Source organism: Grampus griseus (genome assembly GCF_964374135.1).
Source record: "Grampus griseus genome assembly, chromosome: 6".
Taxonomy (NCBI): Eukaryota; Metazoa; Chordata; class Mammalia; order Artiodactyla; family Delphinidae; genus Grampus; species Grampus griseus.
The window spans coordinates 48,719,358-48,732,773 of NC_139000.1; the positions used below are offsets into that span (position 1 = coordinate 48,719,358).

Genomic DNA, 13,416 nt, shown 5'->3' on the forward strand with positions numbered 1-13,416 from the left:
GGCCCTCGGCAGTGAAAGCGTGGAGTCCTAATCACTGGACCACCAGGGAATTCCCTCAAATTATATTTTTTTACACACTAAAGATTCATACTCCAAAGAAAACAAGCACATGTCCAAAAGACAGTTAGAAAGCAGCAAGAAATCTTTCCTTTTACTTAATGCTAAAAACCTTTTAATTTCTCTCCTGATGCAAATCAATGAAGATTTTGTCTTTAAAAATACTTGCTTGTCACCTTAGGGTTTTAAATATTTTATTCATCAAATCAGACTGTTACTTGAAGTTTTCACAATTTGTATGTAATTAAAATCAACTTTTACAGAAAATATGTGAAGCTTCAAGTGGCTGAGACTAATGCGCTAGACTTACTATTCTTCATAGGTCAACATTCAATGTAAAAACCAAATATTTGTCCACTAGAAAGAGAGAAATGCTTATAAACAAGGTATGGAATAAGTAAACTGAAAGGTAGTTGACCATTTTATTTTCAAACACACCTAATCTTCAAACTTCTTTTTCACATTGATAATCATTTTGCAGAAATAAGATGACTGGCACTAACTCAGACAATAAACAAACTACACCAAGCACATATTAGTAAAGATACTTTGGTGGAAAACGAAGTATTAAACAACAAAAACATTTGGTAACAACATCCATTTACTAATATGTTACCAAGGTTTTCAAGGTTTACATGAGCTGTTTGCACTAGTAAAAATGTTATTTTAAAATATTTTCATAGTATATGCATTAGACTTAGTTTAAGAGGGGAAGGCTCTTTTAAAAATTTTATGAAGAAAAAAATAGCTTTTTAAAGAGAAAATGTCCAAGTAAGAGGTTTATTTTTTGACCTAACAAGAATAATTTCAGTGGCTATTTAAGAACATACAAAACCCAAACTGACTGCAATTCTTCAACTGAGTCAAGCTGCCAAGTCAAAACAATAATTGTTATTACCGGCACAGATCCAGTCCATTGTTCAAAGATATGTCCTTGATCTAGTCCGTTATTTTACAATATTTAAAAGAATAGAATTTGTTTTGGCACTGTTAATTAATATAACGCAGAGATAAACAAATGATTTTCTCATCTAATTCTTTCACGTTGAAAGAACAGTTTAAACTAGATTTTCTAAGATAATGGGGTAGGATCAACACTAAGTTTTAGGACCTACATAAGCTTAGATTCTAAAAACATTATGGTTTTAAACAAATCAATACTTTTCCTCACTCTTTACATTAACACTGAGAAATTTCAAATATAAACTGTAGAAACCAGTATATGAAATCTTAAGAAAAATCTTACTAAAAATAATTAAGAAAATGCTTTAGAAATTTAAGATGTAAAATACAATTGACTTTAAATTAAAAAAAGGAAAAAACCACCAAAACCCAAAAAACCTCACCCACATTTTACAGGGTTATTCTTTAAAAACCCTTGGCACTTGATTTTATTCTCTGTCAATCTTTTGGTTGCATTTTTTGCATCATCTAGTGGCCACCTTGTGGCATTTCAAAGAAGTCCTGCTACCATTTTTGAACCCCAATACTTTTCCCTTCTTTGAGATACCAATATAGTATCAAGTTTCATAAAACTTTTTTTAAAGGCTCATAAAATTCCATTTCCTAGTGGAGATAAGGTATCTTTTTAATAGGAAGAAATGAATAGATTTGCCATAAATTACTATACATTAGACTAGACATTTCCATATCAAATTTTAAAAATTAAATATAACACTGGGAGAAACTGTGGCTTAAGCTGTAGAGTCATCTTTAGACTCTAAAAGTAGTTAAAACTACTTTGCAAGTAAAGCTCAGGGTTACCATGCCAACTAAACTTCTTGTAATTGATAAGCCCTTCCACTGTACCTTTGATTTGAGTAGCAAATACTTTTAAAAATGGGGACCCAATGACTTATGGTCAGAGTGCTAAGGACTCAAGAAGACTTAATTTTTACTACCAGATGATGTTCCACAAAAAGAAGTTATTATGGTCTCTTTTCATCGACCCATTTGTATCTAATAGTGGGTTTCCAAAAATAACTGATCTTTTAGTCTTAATGAATCTCCTAACTTTTATTCAGTTGAGCCACACTTATATACAGGATTTAACAGAAAAGTCCCAAAGTTCTTGCCCTTTACTTTTATTGAGAAGGCTGAGTGAATGTAATACGGCGCCGCCTCCTTTGGAAAGCCTTTAAATTCCATCTGTTTGGTTCTAGCATATGAGGACCATTGTAGACAAATAACACCGTCATCTTTTCATTATAAGGAAGATTTTGCAGGAGCTGTAAGTGTTAAAACAAACCGTCATATAATGCTTTCCGTTACGAAGCACAACTTTCCAACCTTACATGTGTATAGTCAAATATATTATTTTATTTGTAATATGAATGAAACTCTTAAGTTCTCAATTCAATATACACCCTGCCCGACTGTGATCCTCATTTGAATTAGCGCATCTGAAGCGCGGCCTAAGGAATCATCAACATGCCTTGGGAGCCCTCTATATTCATAGGCCAAATGGGATCATACAACTTCTTAGGTTGACCCTGAAAAAGTGTGTCCTCCAGAATTTTCCTAGGATACTTCCACTCTTTTATCCACAAAACACTTCTCAAGCAACTTCTATGGTGAGGCACTGTGATAGATTCGTAGCCTGAAAAGTGTATGTAACAGGGAGGTTTGGTTTATAGGCCAACATGTTTGGTAAACAATAGGGAATTAACAGATCTAGCTACTCCACAGGGTATCTGCTGGAAAAAGAAGACAGATTATACTATTCAATAAAAAATTGAAGATAGGATTTCCAATGAAATTTTTCATTGAACAATTTAGTTAAAAAAAATCTGATTACATTAATAAATACATCTTTGATTACTGTACATCAGTTTTATAATTGACCCACAAAAGAAAATTTCCCATTGTAATGGTCCTAGCTTATGGAAAATTCTCTGTGAAGATAATTCTTTTTCTTTCTCCAAAGTTAATATATGAACAGAAGATCACGGGGTACTTAGGATTGCCTCTGGGCCAAGTCAGTGGCAGTGGTGAATTAAAAAAGGGCAGAGCACAGCACCAAAACAGACCTTTCTGGAGAAATGAGAAGGACCAGCGTTCTAGGGTTTATATTCTCCTGTCATTTTTTAGTGCTAAAAGAGGAACTTCTTTAGAGGAAGAATAAGTGCCAAAAGCATGGAGGAAATCTCAGTTCTAGAACATAATACTATGCCTCCTATGTTTCTTCCTCTGATAACAAGGTTTCTGATTAAGTATGTCACTGGAACTTGTCCCCTTTAATAATATAAATATTACTATAATCTTTTCAGTTCTATTTTGGGAGTGTTCCTGCTCATATTTACATACTGGGCCAAAATCTGCTACATGTTTTAGCCACGAGGGACTTCTGAGTATGAGTATTTTTAGGTTACTTATTACCTACCTTTGGTGTAATAAAGAAATACTGAGATGTGTTTTCTTTACAAGCAGTATTTACAACCATTTCAAACACTCTCCGTTCATTGATTGGGTCCATTCCCTAAACAATGACAATAATGATTAGATTTAAATCTATTACAAGATACAGTGAAACCCAATAAAAGAATAAGCTATACCTGATTGATTTCATCAACTACTCTGAATGGACATCTATTAAGCTCCTGAAGTGCCATCAAGTATAACATGGTAGAAACGCTTCTTTCACCTCCACTTTGATGATGAGGAGTTAATTCATGTAGTTGAGTGCTACTGCGAAATTTGACTCTGATTCGAATTCCATATTTATCATAGTCTTCCTATAAAACATTTAAAAAGTTGATGAAAGGTGAGAGTTTTCTCTGGTAATTCCATACAATTTTTTGAAAATAGACTGAATCAATCAATTATAAGAGTAAAGAACTTAAAACCTCATGATATTAGTTTTATCTAAATAGATCCTTGGAGACCTCTAGAGCTTGCAGAGAGTAAGTGGTTCTAATATTTTACTGTTTCAGTTTATTTATAAAATACGGTTTTAAACCATTCTGCTTTATAGAATGGTTCTGAGGATTAAACAAGATAAGCCTAGAAGTGCTTGGCACAGTGTCTGGTACATAGAAAGTATATTATAAATTATATGTTATAACACATCCCTTCCTTCTAACAAGCCCACACTATGTAGATGACAATTCTCATGGCAGGTCTAATATCTTACTAAAACTTAAAGTGAAATGATGTTTGCTATCCTTATGTATCACACTAAGCAGATAAAGGAGTCATGGGGCAAAGTTCCTAAGGGGAAATAAAGGTGCTACCTTGCTTTATAAGGGAAAAATTTCAACATTTACAAAATTAGAACCCTAAAATAAGCTTAATGTATCTACCATCAACTAGTCTCAACTATGATCAATACTTGACCAATCTTGTTTCATCTATAACTCCACCCACTCCTCTTTCCCAATTATTTTGAAGCACATCCCAGTTCATCTCTTTACACATTTCTTTTTTAATATGTATATTTTTTTGATGTGGACCATTTCTGAAGTCTTTATTGAGTCTGTTACAATATTGCTTCTATTCTATGTTTTGGCTTTTTGGCTGAGAGGCATGTGGGATCTCAGCTCCCCAACCCAGGGACTGAACCCACACCCCCTATACTGTAAGGCAAAGTCTTAACCACTGGACCACCAGGGAAGTCCCTCTTTACACATTTCTTTTTTTTTTCCAAATTAATTAATTAATTAATTTATGGCTGTGTTGGGCCTTCGTCTCTGTGCGAGGGCCTTCTCTAGTTGTGGCAAGCTGGGGCCACTCTTCATCGCGGTGCACAGGCCTCTCACTATCGCGACCTCTCTTGTTGCGGTGCACAGGCTCCAGATGCGCAGGCTCAGCAGTTGTGGCACACAGGCTCAGCCGCTCCGCGGCATGTGGGATCCTCCCAGACTGGGGTTTGAACCCGTGTCCCCTGCATCGGCAGGCAGACCCTCAACCACAGCGCCACCAGGGAAGCCCCTACACATTTCTTAATGGAAATCTTATTTTACCCACAACTGCAATGCATGAACGTAGCTCAAGAAATTAGTACCAAATTTCTAAATATTTTTATTCTTGTGAACTCAAATTTTTGATCAAAAGGAAACCACTGATACTATACTATGTTTCAGTTATGTTTACCAATTTGTTTATGACTCTTCAAACGAGTAGTAGATTCAAAAAGCAATGCATTTGCTTACCACACCTGAATAACCATTACTTAGACTGGATATGAAAAGACTTTGTAAGGTATTAGTCACTAATCTCCAATGTCACCAAAAAAAAAAAAAAAAAAAAAAAAGTGAGCCTGATGGAATCCCATATATGGTCTTTTCCTTCCTTAGGACAATTTTTTTGTAAGCAAAATTTTCACAGATATAACTTTAGAGTAAATAAACAATTTACATGTACTTTTAGCATATAATTAAAATTACTTGCCAGGAAACATTTCAAATGCAATTTTACCTCATTTTCTGTATGGAGATCAATTTCACCAGCACACTGCATGGAACTAAAAAAATTGCTAAATTTTTCATTAATTTTTTCTACCAGCTCTTTTAAAGGATTCAGCCACCTTTCTTTTACCTGCAAGTAAAGGCAATATAAAAACACAATTTAAAAAGTGTCCTTGCATTGATACAAAACTTTATATAAAACAAATTTAATATCAATATCAATCTGGTCATGAGAACATACGCTTCTAAGAAAAAATGCAATGTATCATTTCATTTTGCATTATCCTACATTCCCATATGATTAATGGTAAGCACATGAGAAAAAGAAAACGGTTGAATAATTACCTGTGAAATGTTTTCCCTATATTTATCCAGTTCAACATTCTTTATCTTTAGTTCCTCAGTTAATTGCTCTATTTCTTCTTCTCTTTTTGTGTACTCCTCAACAACCTGGCAGAAAAAAAATCTTTAAGATTAATCTACCAAAGGATAAAATTATAGAAAAATTTGCATCAATTAAAACATTAACTGAAAATGCCACTTTTGTTGCATTGTTTGTATGCAGTTAATTTATGTTCTTGTAACATACTGAAAATGCCATTTTTTATCCTTGAAAAAATAGACATTGCAGTATTTCAGGTTAGCCCAAGTATTCTTTTTATAAAGAAAAGGCACAGAACACTGTGTTCCTTAGGAAGAATCTATTTAAAATTCTAATAGATTCAGAATCTGGCATTTAAAAGCACATTGTTCCTGCTGTCTAGCTTATTATTACCAAGAGCTCCAGTACAGAGTGGGAGGCAAGTACTGGAGGGAAGTGTGTGTGTGTGTGTGTGTGTGTGTGTGTGTGTGTGTGTGTGTGTGTGTGTGTGTGTGTGTGTGTGTGTGTGTGTGTGTGTGTGTGTGTGTGTGTGTGTGTGTGTGCGCGCGCGCACGCGCGCGCACGTGCGTTTCTGTTTGGGGGAGGGTGTGGTGACGGTGGTGGCTGCAGTGGGCATTAGGGAAAGAGGCATACTGTAGGATTCAGTCCTGTGAAGCAAGAAGCTCTTGATCTTTCTTCAGTTAATAAAGCATCAATTTCATCCAAGGTGTTTGGAAGATCTTGGAAAGCCTAAAGAAGAAAAAAATTGTCCATTATTATAGATAGTACAGTGAAAATAGTTCAAATAGTTAAAAGAAAAATATTCTGCTGAGTTAGTAAGTATCTACTATGTGTTGAACAGCATGCTAGCACACAATAAGGAATCAAAGGAATTATAAACACGGCTTTTTGCTTTCAAAAAGCTTATACTTTAAAAGAAAACAAAATGTATATACTTAATAACACGGGCTAACACCTTAAGGCAATGTATTGATGCTGAGTATTAAAATAAGCAGTACATATCATACAGGTTATGGAATTCAGAGAAAGGAAGTATCAGTTCATGCTACAGGAGCTACAAGAGAGTAAGAGAATTCAGGCCCAGATTCCATCTCTGGGCCTTAAAGCAAATGGCTAGGGAAAAGTAAGGCAGAGGGGAGACAGGAGCTTGGAAAAAAGAATGAGCACTGCATACCATGGGGGGTGAGGAGTTGTGTCCATTTGGAATGGTGGGTACTTGCTGAATTGGTAGAATGGGTCCAGAATATGTGGGGCATTGAAAGAGAGCAAGAAGTTAGAACTTTATACTGTACTTGTGAAGAACTACAAAAGCATCCTAAGAATCCAATTACTTTGACAGTAGAATTTCACCACAGTACTATCTTCTGAGACCATGCCACAGAGACAAATTAGAGGAGATACTTTATTGTGGGGCGAGGCAAAGCAGTACATTGCTTTTTCACCACAACCTGCGAAAGTTTATGTACTACAATGTACAAAATGAATATTGAAACCTTGAAAAAGATCCTAACACACTGCATTAATCTAATATCTTAACCTGTCTTTTTTTCCCTAACCTTTTGGAAAGCAGTTCAACTTCTATAGGCCTTCAGATATTTGTTAAGTATATTTTTCTGAATCTGACCTGTCCATTGAGATTTGAACTCACATGCCAAACACTTGGTATCTTCATTTGACTCTTTAATAGACAAATTTAAGATGGTGAAACACAAATCTTCAACTTCCTCACCTTCCCCACCAATTTGAGCAAACTGATTTGTCCTTCAATCTTTTCCATCTCAGTAAATGAACAAATTAAGGGGTTCTCTCTCTTACCCTTCAACTCAAATCCATTACCAAGTCCTGCTGGTTCTGTCATTAAAAGATACCTCAAGTCTGTAAACTGCTCTGTGTCTAATGCTTCCACCCTAATCCATGCCACGAAAATCTCTTGGCTGGTCCAAAGCAATAATCTTCTAAATGGTCTTTGTGCTTCCATTCTGGTATCCCTACTTTATTTTCCATACGGCAGTTGGAGTGCTCTTTTACAAACGGAAGTTGTCCTACCTCTATAACTCTTCTGTTTAAAATTCTCCAGTGGGTTCCATCTCAAAATAGAGCCAAAATTCCTTCTATGGTGTATAAGGCCCTACAGGATCTGGCTTCTGCCCCCCTTTCTGCTTGGATTATAAATTGTAGCCCCACTGAGATTCTTTCTATGCTGAAACAGGCCAAGTATACTTCTGCCTCAGGAGCTTTGTATGAGCTGTTTCCTCTGCCTGGAATGCTTTTCCCTCAAACCTTCACTTGACTGATTTCTTCTCTTCATTCAAGACTCGTCTAAAATAGTATCTTCTCAAAGGAGCCTTCCCTGACACTCTAGCCCCTTACCTTGTTTTATTCTTCTTCTTAGTACCTCTTACTATCCCCGAAATAATCTGTTTGCTTTTTGATTTGTCTTCCCCACCCTCCAGACTAGAATATAAATTCAAGAGAGAAGAAAGTATGTGTGTTTTGTTCAGTGCATGTGATATATAGAAGGTAATCAATACATTTTTAATGAACACATGAACTATGTTCTAATCTTGTTTCTTTCAAAAACAGTACCATGTATCAAGGACAGAATCATGCTACTTTCTGGAAGAAAAAGTACAGATATTGTACTAGTATTTACTTATTTTATAAACACAATGTATTCTGGAGAAGGTTTATTTTTAGAAACAATAGCCCCTCAATTTTCTTACAAATATCTACTAAATTCCTATTATGTATCCAAACAGATCCATTCTCCCTAGTTTCTGGGTCTGACAGCATAAAGCACAATCTTTGAGGATATGAAAATTATAATCCAAATAAGTTTTATTTCCAGTTCTATTTGTATCTTTAGCAGACATTTCATTATCTAGTGAAATAGATAACATTTGAAATTAAAAAAGCCACACAAATACCAGATATTTAAAATTTTATTTCTAATTTTACTTTGACATTATTCTGAGAGAGTAAGTATGTAGGCAAGGTATTATTCCTACCTGTCAGATAAAGCTTTGGGTCACAGGGCTACCTAATTAGTGGTAGAGCTTGGAAGAAAGGGCAGCATCTTCTCATTTTACTAACTGAATGATATGTCAGAATATAAAATACACATAATGTAAAGAAAGAAAGGCTCTTTTTTTCCTTTCCTTAGCAACAGATGTCAGCCATAAAGATTCAGCTCCCACTCAACCGTAAATAAACACCCTAATTTCCAGGAAAACATTTTCATTTTGCCTTCGTTTGTCTAAATATCACCTCTCTTTACTGTTCCTTATATATCAATTACTGGTACTATGTTTCCATGAAAAGCTATAACCCGTCTCCTGACCCTACCTATTAAAAGGGTGCTTGGGGAAAAAAGCTTTTTACTGGAAGAATGAATGTTACGGCATTAATAATTTTGCAAAATAATACCCATGTTTTAACAACTTTAGTATGAAGCACTAAGACTGACTGGTGTCCAAGTCTGAGTATAGTGAAGAAAATTCGTTGAGCAAAATTACTTTACATACATACTCAGTTTAAAACTGGTGGCGGGGGGGTGGGGAGATCTCATATTTTATGGCACATCGTGTTTTTCATGGCCCAGTACAATGCCTAACACACTTTAAGCTTACAAATAGCTGTCTGAAATATGTTAGCTTGTAGCGTTATATACTTTTTATACTTACTGTCTGATATTCTTGAGGAATGGTCTGCTCTGCACCCAGGTTACATACTTGCCTGGCTCTCTTCATAAGTTCCCTGCATTTCTGCAATAATCTCTGTCTACTTTCATCCAACTCGATGAAATGTTGCTAATACAAGAAAAAGAAATATTTTGAAAATTTGTATGTTACTGTTAAGTCAGAGGGCTATTTTATTAAACCACCACATTATATCAAATATATTATTGAATTTTGATTGTGATAAGCAAATCATCCGAAAACATATCTCAAACCATGATTGATTTTATTGTAAAGGTTAAATTTGAACTTAAACTTCACAATATATCGGGACATTAATAATATGGCATTTCTTGAATCTGTAAGAGCTCTGAAATTTAAATTTAACTGCCTTTTTCTGAAAGTTTAATTTAGCTATGTATAATTATACTCTAATAAAATTTGATATATACAGTATGTAGGCTTCATATCCAAATCCTCAGCATTCAAATGTAAGCAAAACCTTTAAATAATGTTTGATAGTTTTCCAAGCACCTTTCAGGTAGCTATCATTTATTCATGGACCCATTCGTTCCTTCACCAAATAATTACTGAGAACCTATCAAATGTCAGTATTTTATTATGCACTGAGCATACAGAAAGGTGAATAAGAAGGAAGATACACAAAGTCATTAATTACCATACAAGAAACAGCTACTATTTACTGAAAGCTTATGTGCTAGGTGCTTCACAGCACTGTATAGTATTATTGTCCCCATTTTGCACATTAAAAAAGAAAGAGGAATTACACAAAGAGAGTATGTGTGTGGTGTGGGCAAGGGATGGAGGAAGGTCAGAGTGGCCACAGAAGCTATGTCAAGTGAATGATCTTAAAGGACAAATAAGAAATTACTAAGAGGGAGCAGCAGAAGGTATTCCCAGGATAGGTGATTTAAAACGTACAGGCCATGGAAGCCTCCAGGGCCTGCTTATTTAGGGAACAAGAAATTCAACGTGGCTGGAGAAGAGGTAAGCGTGTAAAAGATGAGAGTGGCAAGGTGGGCAAGAGCCAGGTGGCAGAAGTTTCATGTGTAACAAGAAGGGCATTGTGGAGGACATGGAAGCAACCTAAGTGTCCATCGTCGGATGAATGGATAAAGATGTGGCACATATATACAATGGAATATTACTCAGCCATAAAAAGAAACAAACTTGAGTTATTTGTAGTGAGGTGGATGGACCTAGAGTCTGTCATACAGAGTGAAGTAATAAGTCAGAAAGAGAAAAACAAATACCGTATGCTAACACATATATATAGAATCTAAAAAAAAAAAAATGGTCATGAAGAACCTAGGGGCAGGACAGGAATAAAGACACAGATGTAGAGAATGGACTTGAGGACACAGGGAGGGGGAAGGGCAAGCTGGGATGACGTGAGAGAGTGGCATGGACATATATACACTACCAAGTGTAAAATAGATAGCTAGTGGGAAGCAGCCGCATAGCACAGGGAGATCAGCTCGGTGCTTTGTGCCCACCTAGAGGGGTGGGATAGGGAAGGTGGGAGGGAGGGAGACGCAAGAGGGAAGAGATATGGGGATATATGTATATGTATAGCTGATTCACTTTGTTATAAAGCGGAAACTAACACACCATTGTAAAGCAATTATACTCCAATGAAGATGTTAAAAAAGAGAAAAAAACAAAGGGCATCATGGGATGCCTTCTGTGTGCCAACCATGGTTATCACCCCCATCCTATACGGTAATTAATATAATCCTCATTACCATCTTAAAGAAATGTATTATCTCCTTTTTTATATGTGGTTCAGAGATAATTAAGTTGGAAATAGCAAATGAAAAAGAAAACAGGTCTTAGCTTGCTCTTTCCATCAAACTTTGGTCTGCACAAAAAGTACCAGAGCAGGGGTGAGATAGAGGGAAGATTTGTTAAACAGTATTGATGTCCCAGCCACAAGCCAGATCTAACAATTAAGACCTCTGGGGCCAAGGCTTGGACATTTGCATTATTAATAATGTCCTGAGGTAATTTTTATGCACACAAGTTTGACAGCAAAGAAAGTAAACTAAGACAAAAGTTAGTAAAAGTATATATATACTGGACTGATCTGAAAATGCAAGCAAGCCTTTATACTGATCAGTTAGTATCAATATAAAGTTTCCTTGAATGGATTCCTTGGCTCCTACACAGCAAGAGAAATAAAAGAAAATTAAAGGCTCCCAGTCACCCTTACTCTGCTCTCTAGAGCCTATTATACTCAGGCAAATGCAAAACATGGGACAGCTAGACAGAACTAAACACTCCTCAAGTCTTCTCTTCCTACTTCCTATTCCTCTGGATCTTGCTAAAGTGAAGTATTAGAACATTATGGGAAAGAAATATTCCCAAGCTGAATATCTGGGGCTCTGGGCTTAGGACAAAAGCTCATTCAATAGTTTCCTTCTGTTTGGTGGCATGTCTGATAAAATCTTTATCAGAGGGCTTCCCTGGTGGTGCAGTGGTTAAGAATCCACCTGCCAATGCAGGGGACACGGGTTCGAACCCTGGTCCGGGAAGATCCCACATGCCGCAGAGCAACTAAGCCCAGGCGCCACATCTACTAAGCCTGCGCTCTAAAGCCCGCGAGCCACAACTACTGAAGCCCTTGTGCCTAGAGCCCATGCTTCGCAACAAGAGGAGCCACCGCAGTGAGAAGCCCATGGACCACAACGAAGAGTAGACCCTGCTTGCCGCAATGAGAGAAAAGCCTGCGCGCAGCAATGAAGACCCAATGCAGCCAAAAAAAAAAAAAAGAGAGACAATGTTGTTTCTATACATACATGTTTGTGACACTATTCACATAGCACCTGTTCTTCCCCCACCCCATAATTCTTACTGAGTTTTTCTGCGGGGGTGGGGTGCAGAAAAAGTCCAATTATATAAGATAACACTGTAAATTCAGGCTAGTGAAAAGGGCTTATTTACATTTCTTCATAGAATCTAGCCTTTAACAGTTAAAAGGCCACAGAAACAGTTCATCTGTGTAAAACATAAGGGGAGAAAATGGCAAACTTACAAAATATCCCCCACCAACATCTCAGAAAAGATTACTCTGTAGGTACATACCCTGAAAGAAATGAATAAGTATTATCTTTTCTCTGAAAGTCTTTTGATAAAGTTCAATTGTTATGAAAGTTGTACAGAAATACCTTGACACTAAACAAGAAAAACCTTCTCTAAGAGGGCCCTCTAGTGGAAAAAATCAGATTGTTCACAGAATTTCTTACTGAATATATGTTGCACATAAACTTAACACAGTAAATATTCTACTTAATTTATTAAAATAAGAGTGAAACAAAATGAAAGCCATTTTGGTGTGAAAGGAATTAAACTATGTTCTAGGTAGCATAAACTTATGCTTAAAAACTGGTTGTAGATCAAAACATTTCTTCCTCAATTTTCCTTTCATATAAAGAAAAGAATCAAACTTCATTCCAATTTAATTGATTGCAAATTCAAATGTTAACCATAAGTTTTCGTTCATATTGGACTGCATATATATTTTAGAAATATGAAAAGTATTTAATCTTTTCTTTAAGCAGCTTAAAATTTTAACGTCGAATTTGAAGTTTAGAAATCAGTGGTCTTCACTGACGTTTTAATATACAAGCTTACAAATTCTATTTCAATCAATCTAATAGTAAACAGTGACAATAATACTATTTACTTGGGAAAGGATTTTTTCCCGCCAAATACATATATCTCATTTAAATTGGAAAAAAAAGTCCTCTGAAGTTGTTTTTTGTGGGAGAGTAGTAAGCAGGCAGGCAGAGGAAAGAACATTAGATGAAAGCACAGAATTTCTAAATTTAGTATTAGGATAAATAAATTTAACAACTTCCAATTCTTGTAATAT

At 35.8% G+C, this 13,416-nt stretch overlaps 1 protein-coding gene across 1 annotated transcript in view; it reads right to left on the bottom strand.

Moving 5' to 3' along the window:
- Positions 1-2,058: 2,058 nt before the first annotated feature.
- The window catches only part of SMC5 (structural maintenance of chromosomes 5), a 105,312-nt gene continuing 93,954 nt past the window's right edge, over positions 2,059-13,416 (bottom strand). Inside the window, exons 18-25 of the mRNA XM_082657095.1 lie at positions 9,528-9,653; positions 7,019-7,063; positions 6,478-6,573; positions 5,808-5,912; positions 5,473-5,592; positions 3,612-3,791; positions 3,440-3,535; positions 2,059-2,285 (exon numbers count right to left, since the gene is read on the bottom strand). Coding sequence (XP_082513221.1) covers positions 2,142-2,285; positions 3,440-3,535; positions 3,612-3,791; positions 5,473-5,592; positions 5,808-5,912; positions 6,478-6,573; positions 7,019-7,063; positions 9,528-9,653 — 912 coding nt within the window. The 3' untranslated portion in view covers positions 2,059-2,141. The remainder of the gene's footprint in view (positions 2,286-3,439; positions 3,536-3,611; positions 3,792-5,472; positions 5,593-5,807; positions 5,913-6,477; positions 6,574-7,018; positions 7,064-9,527; positions 9,654-13,416) is intronic.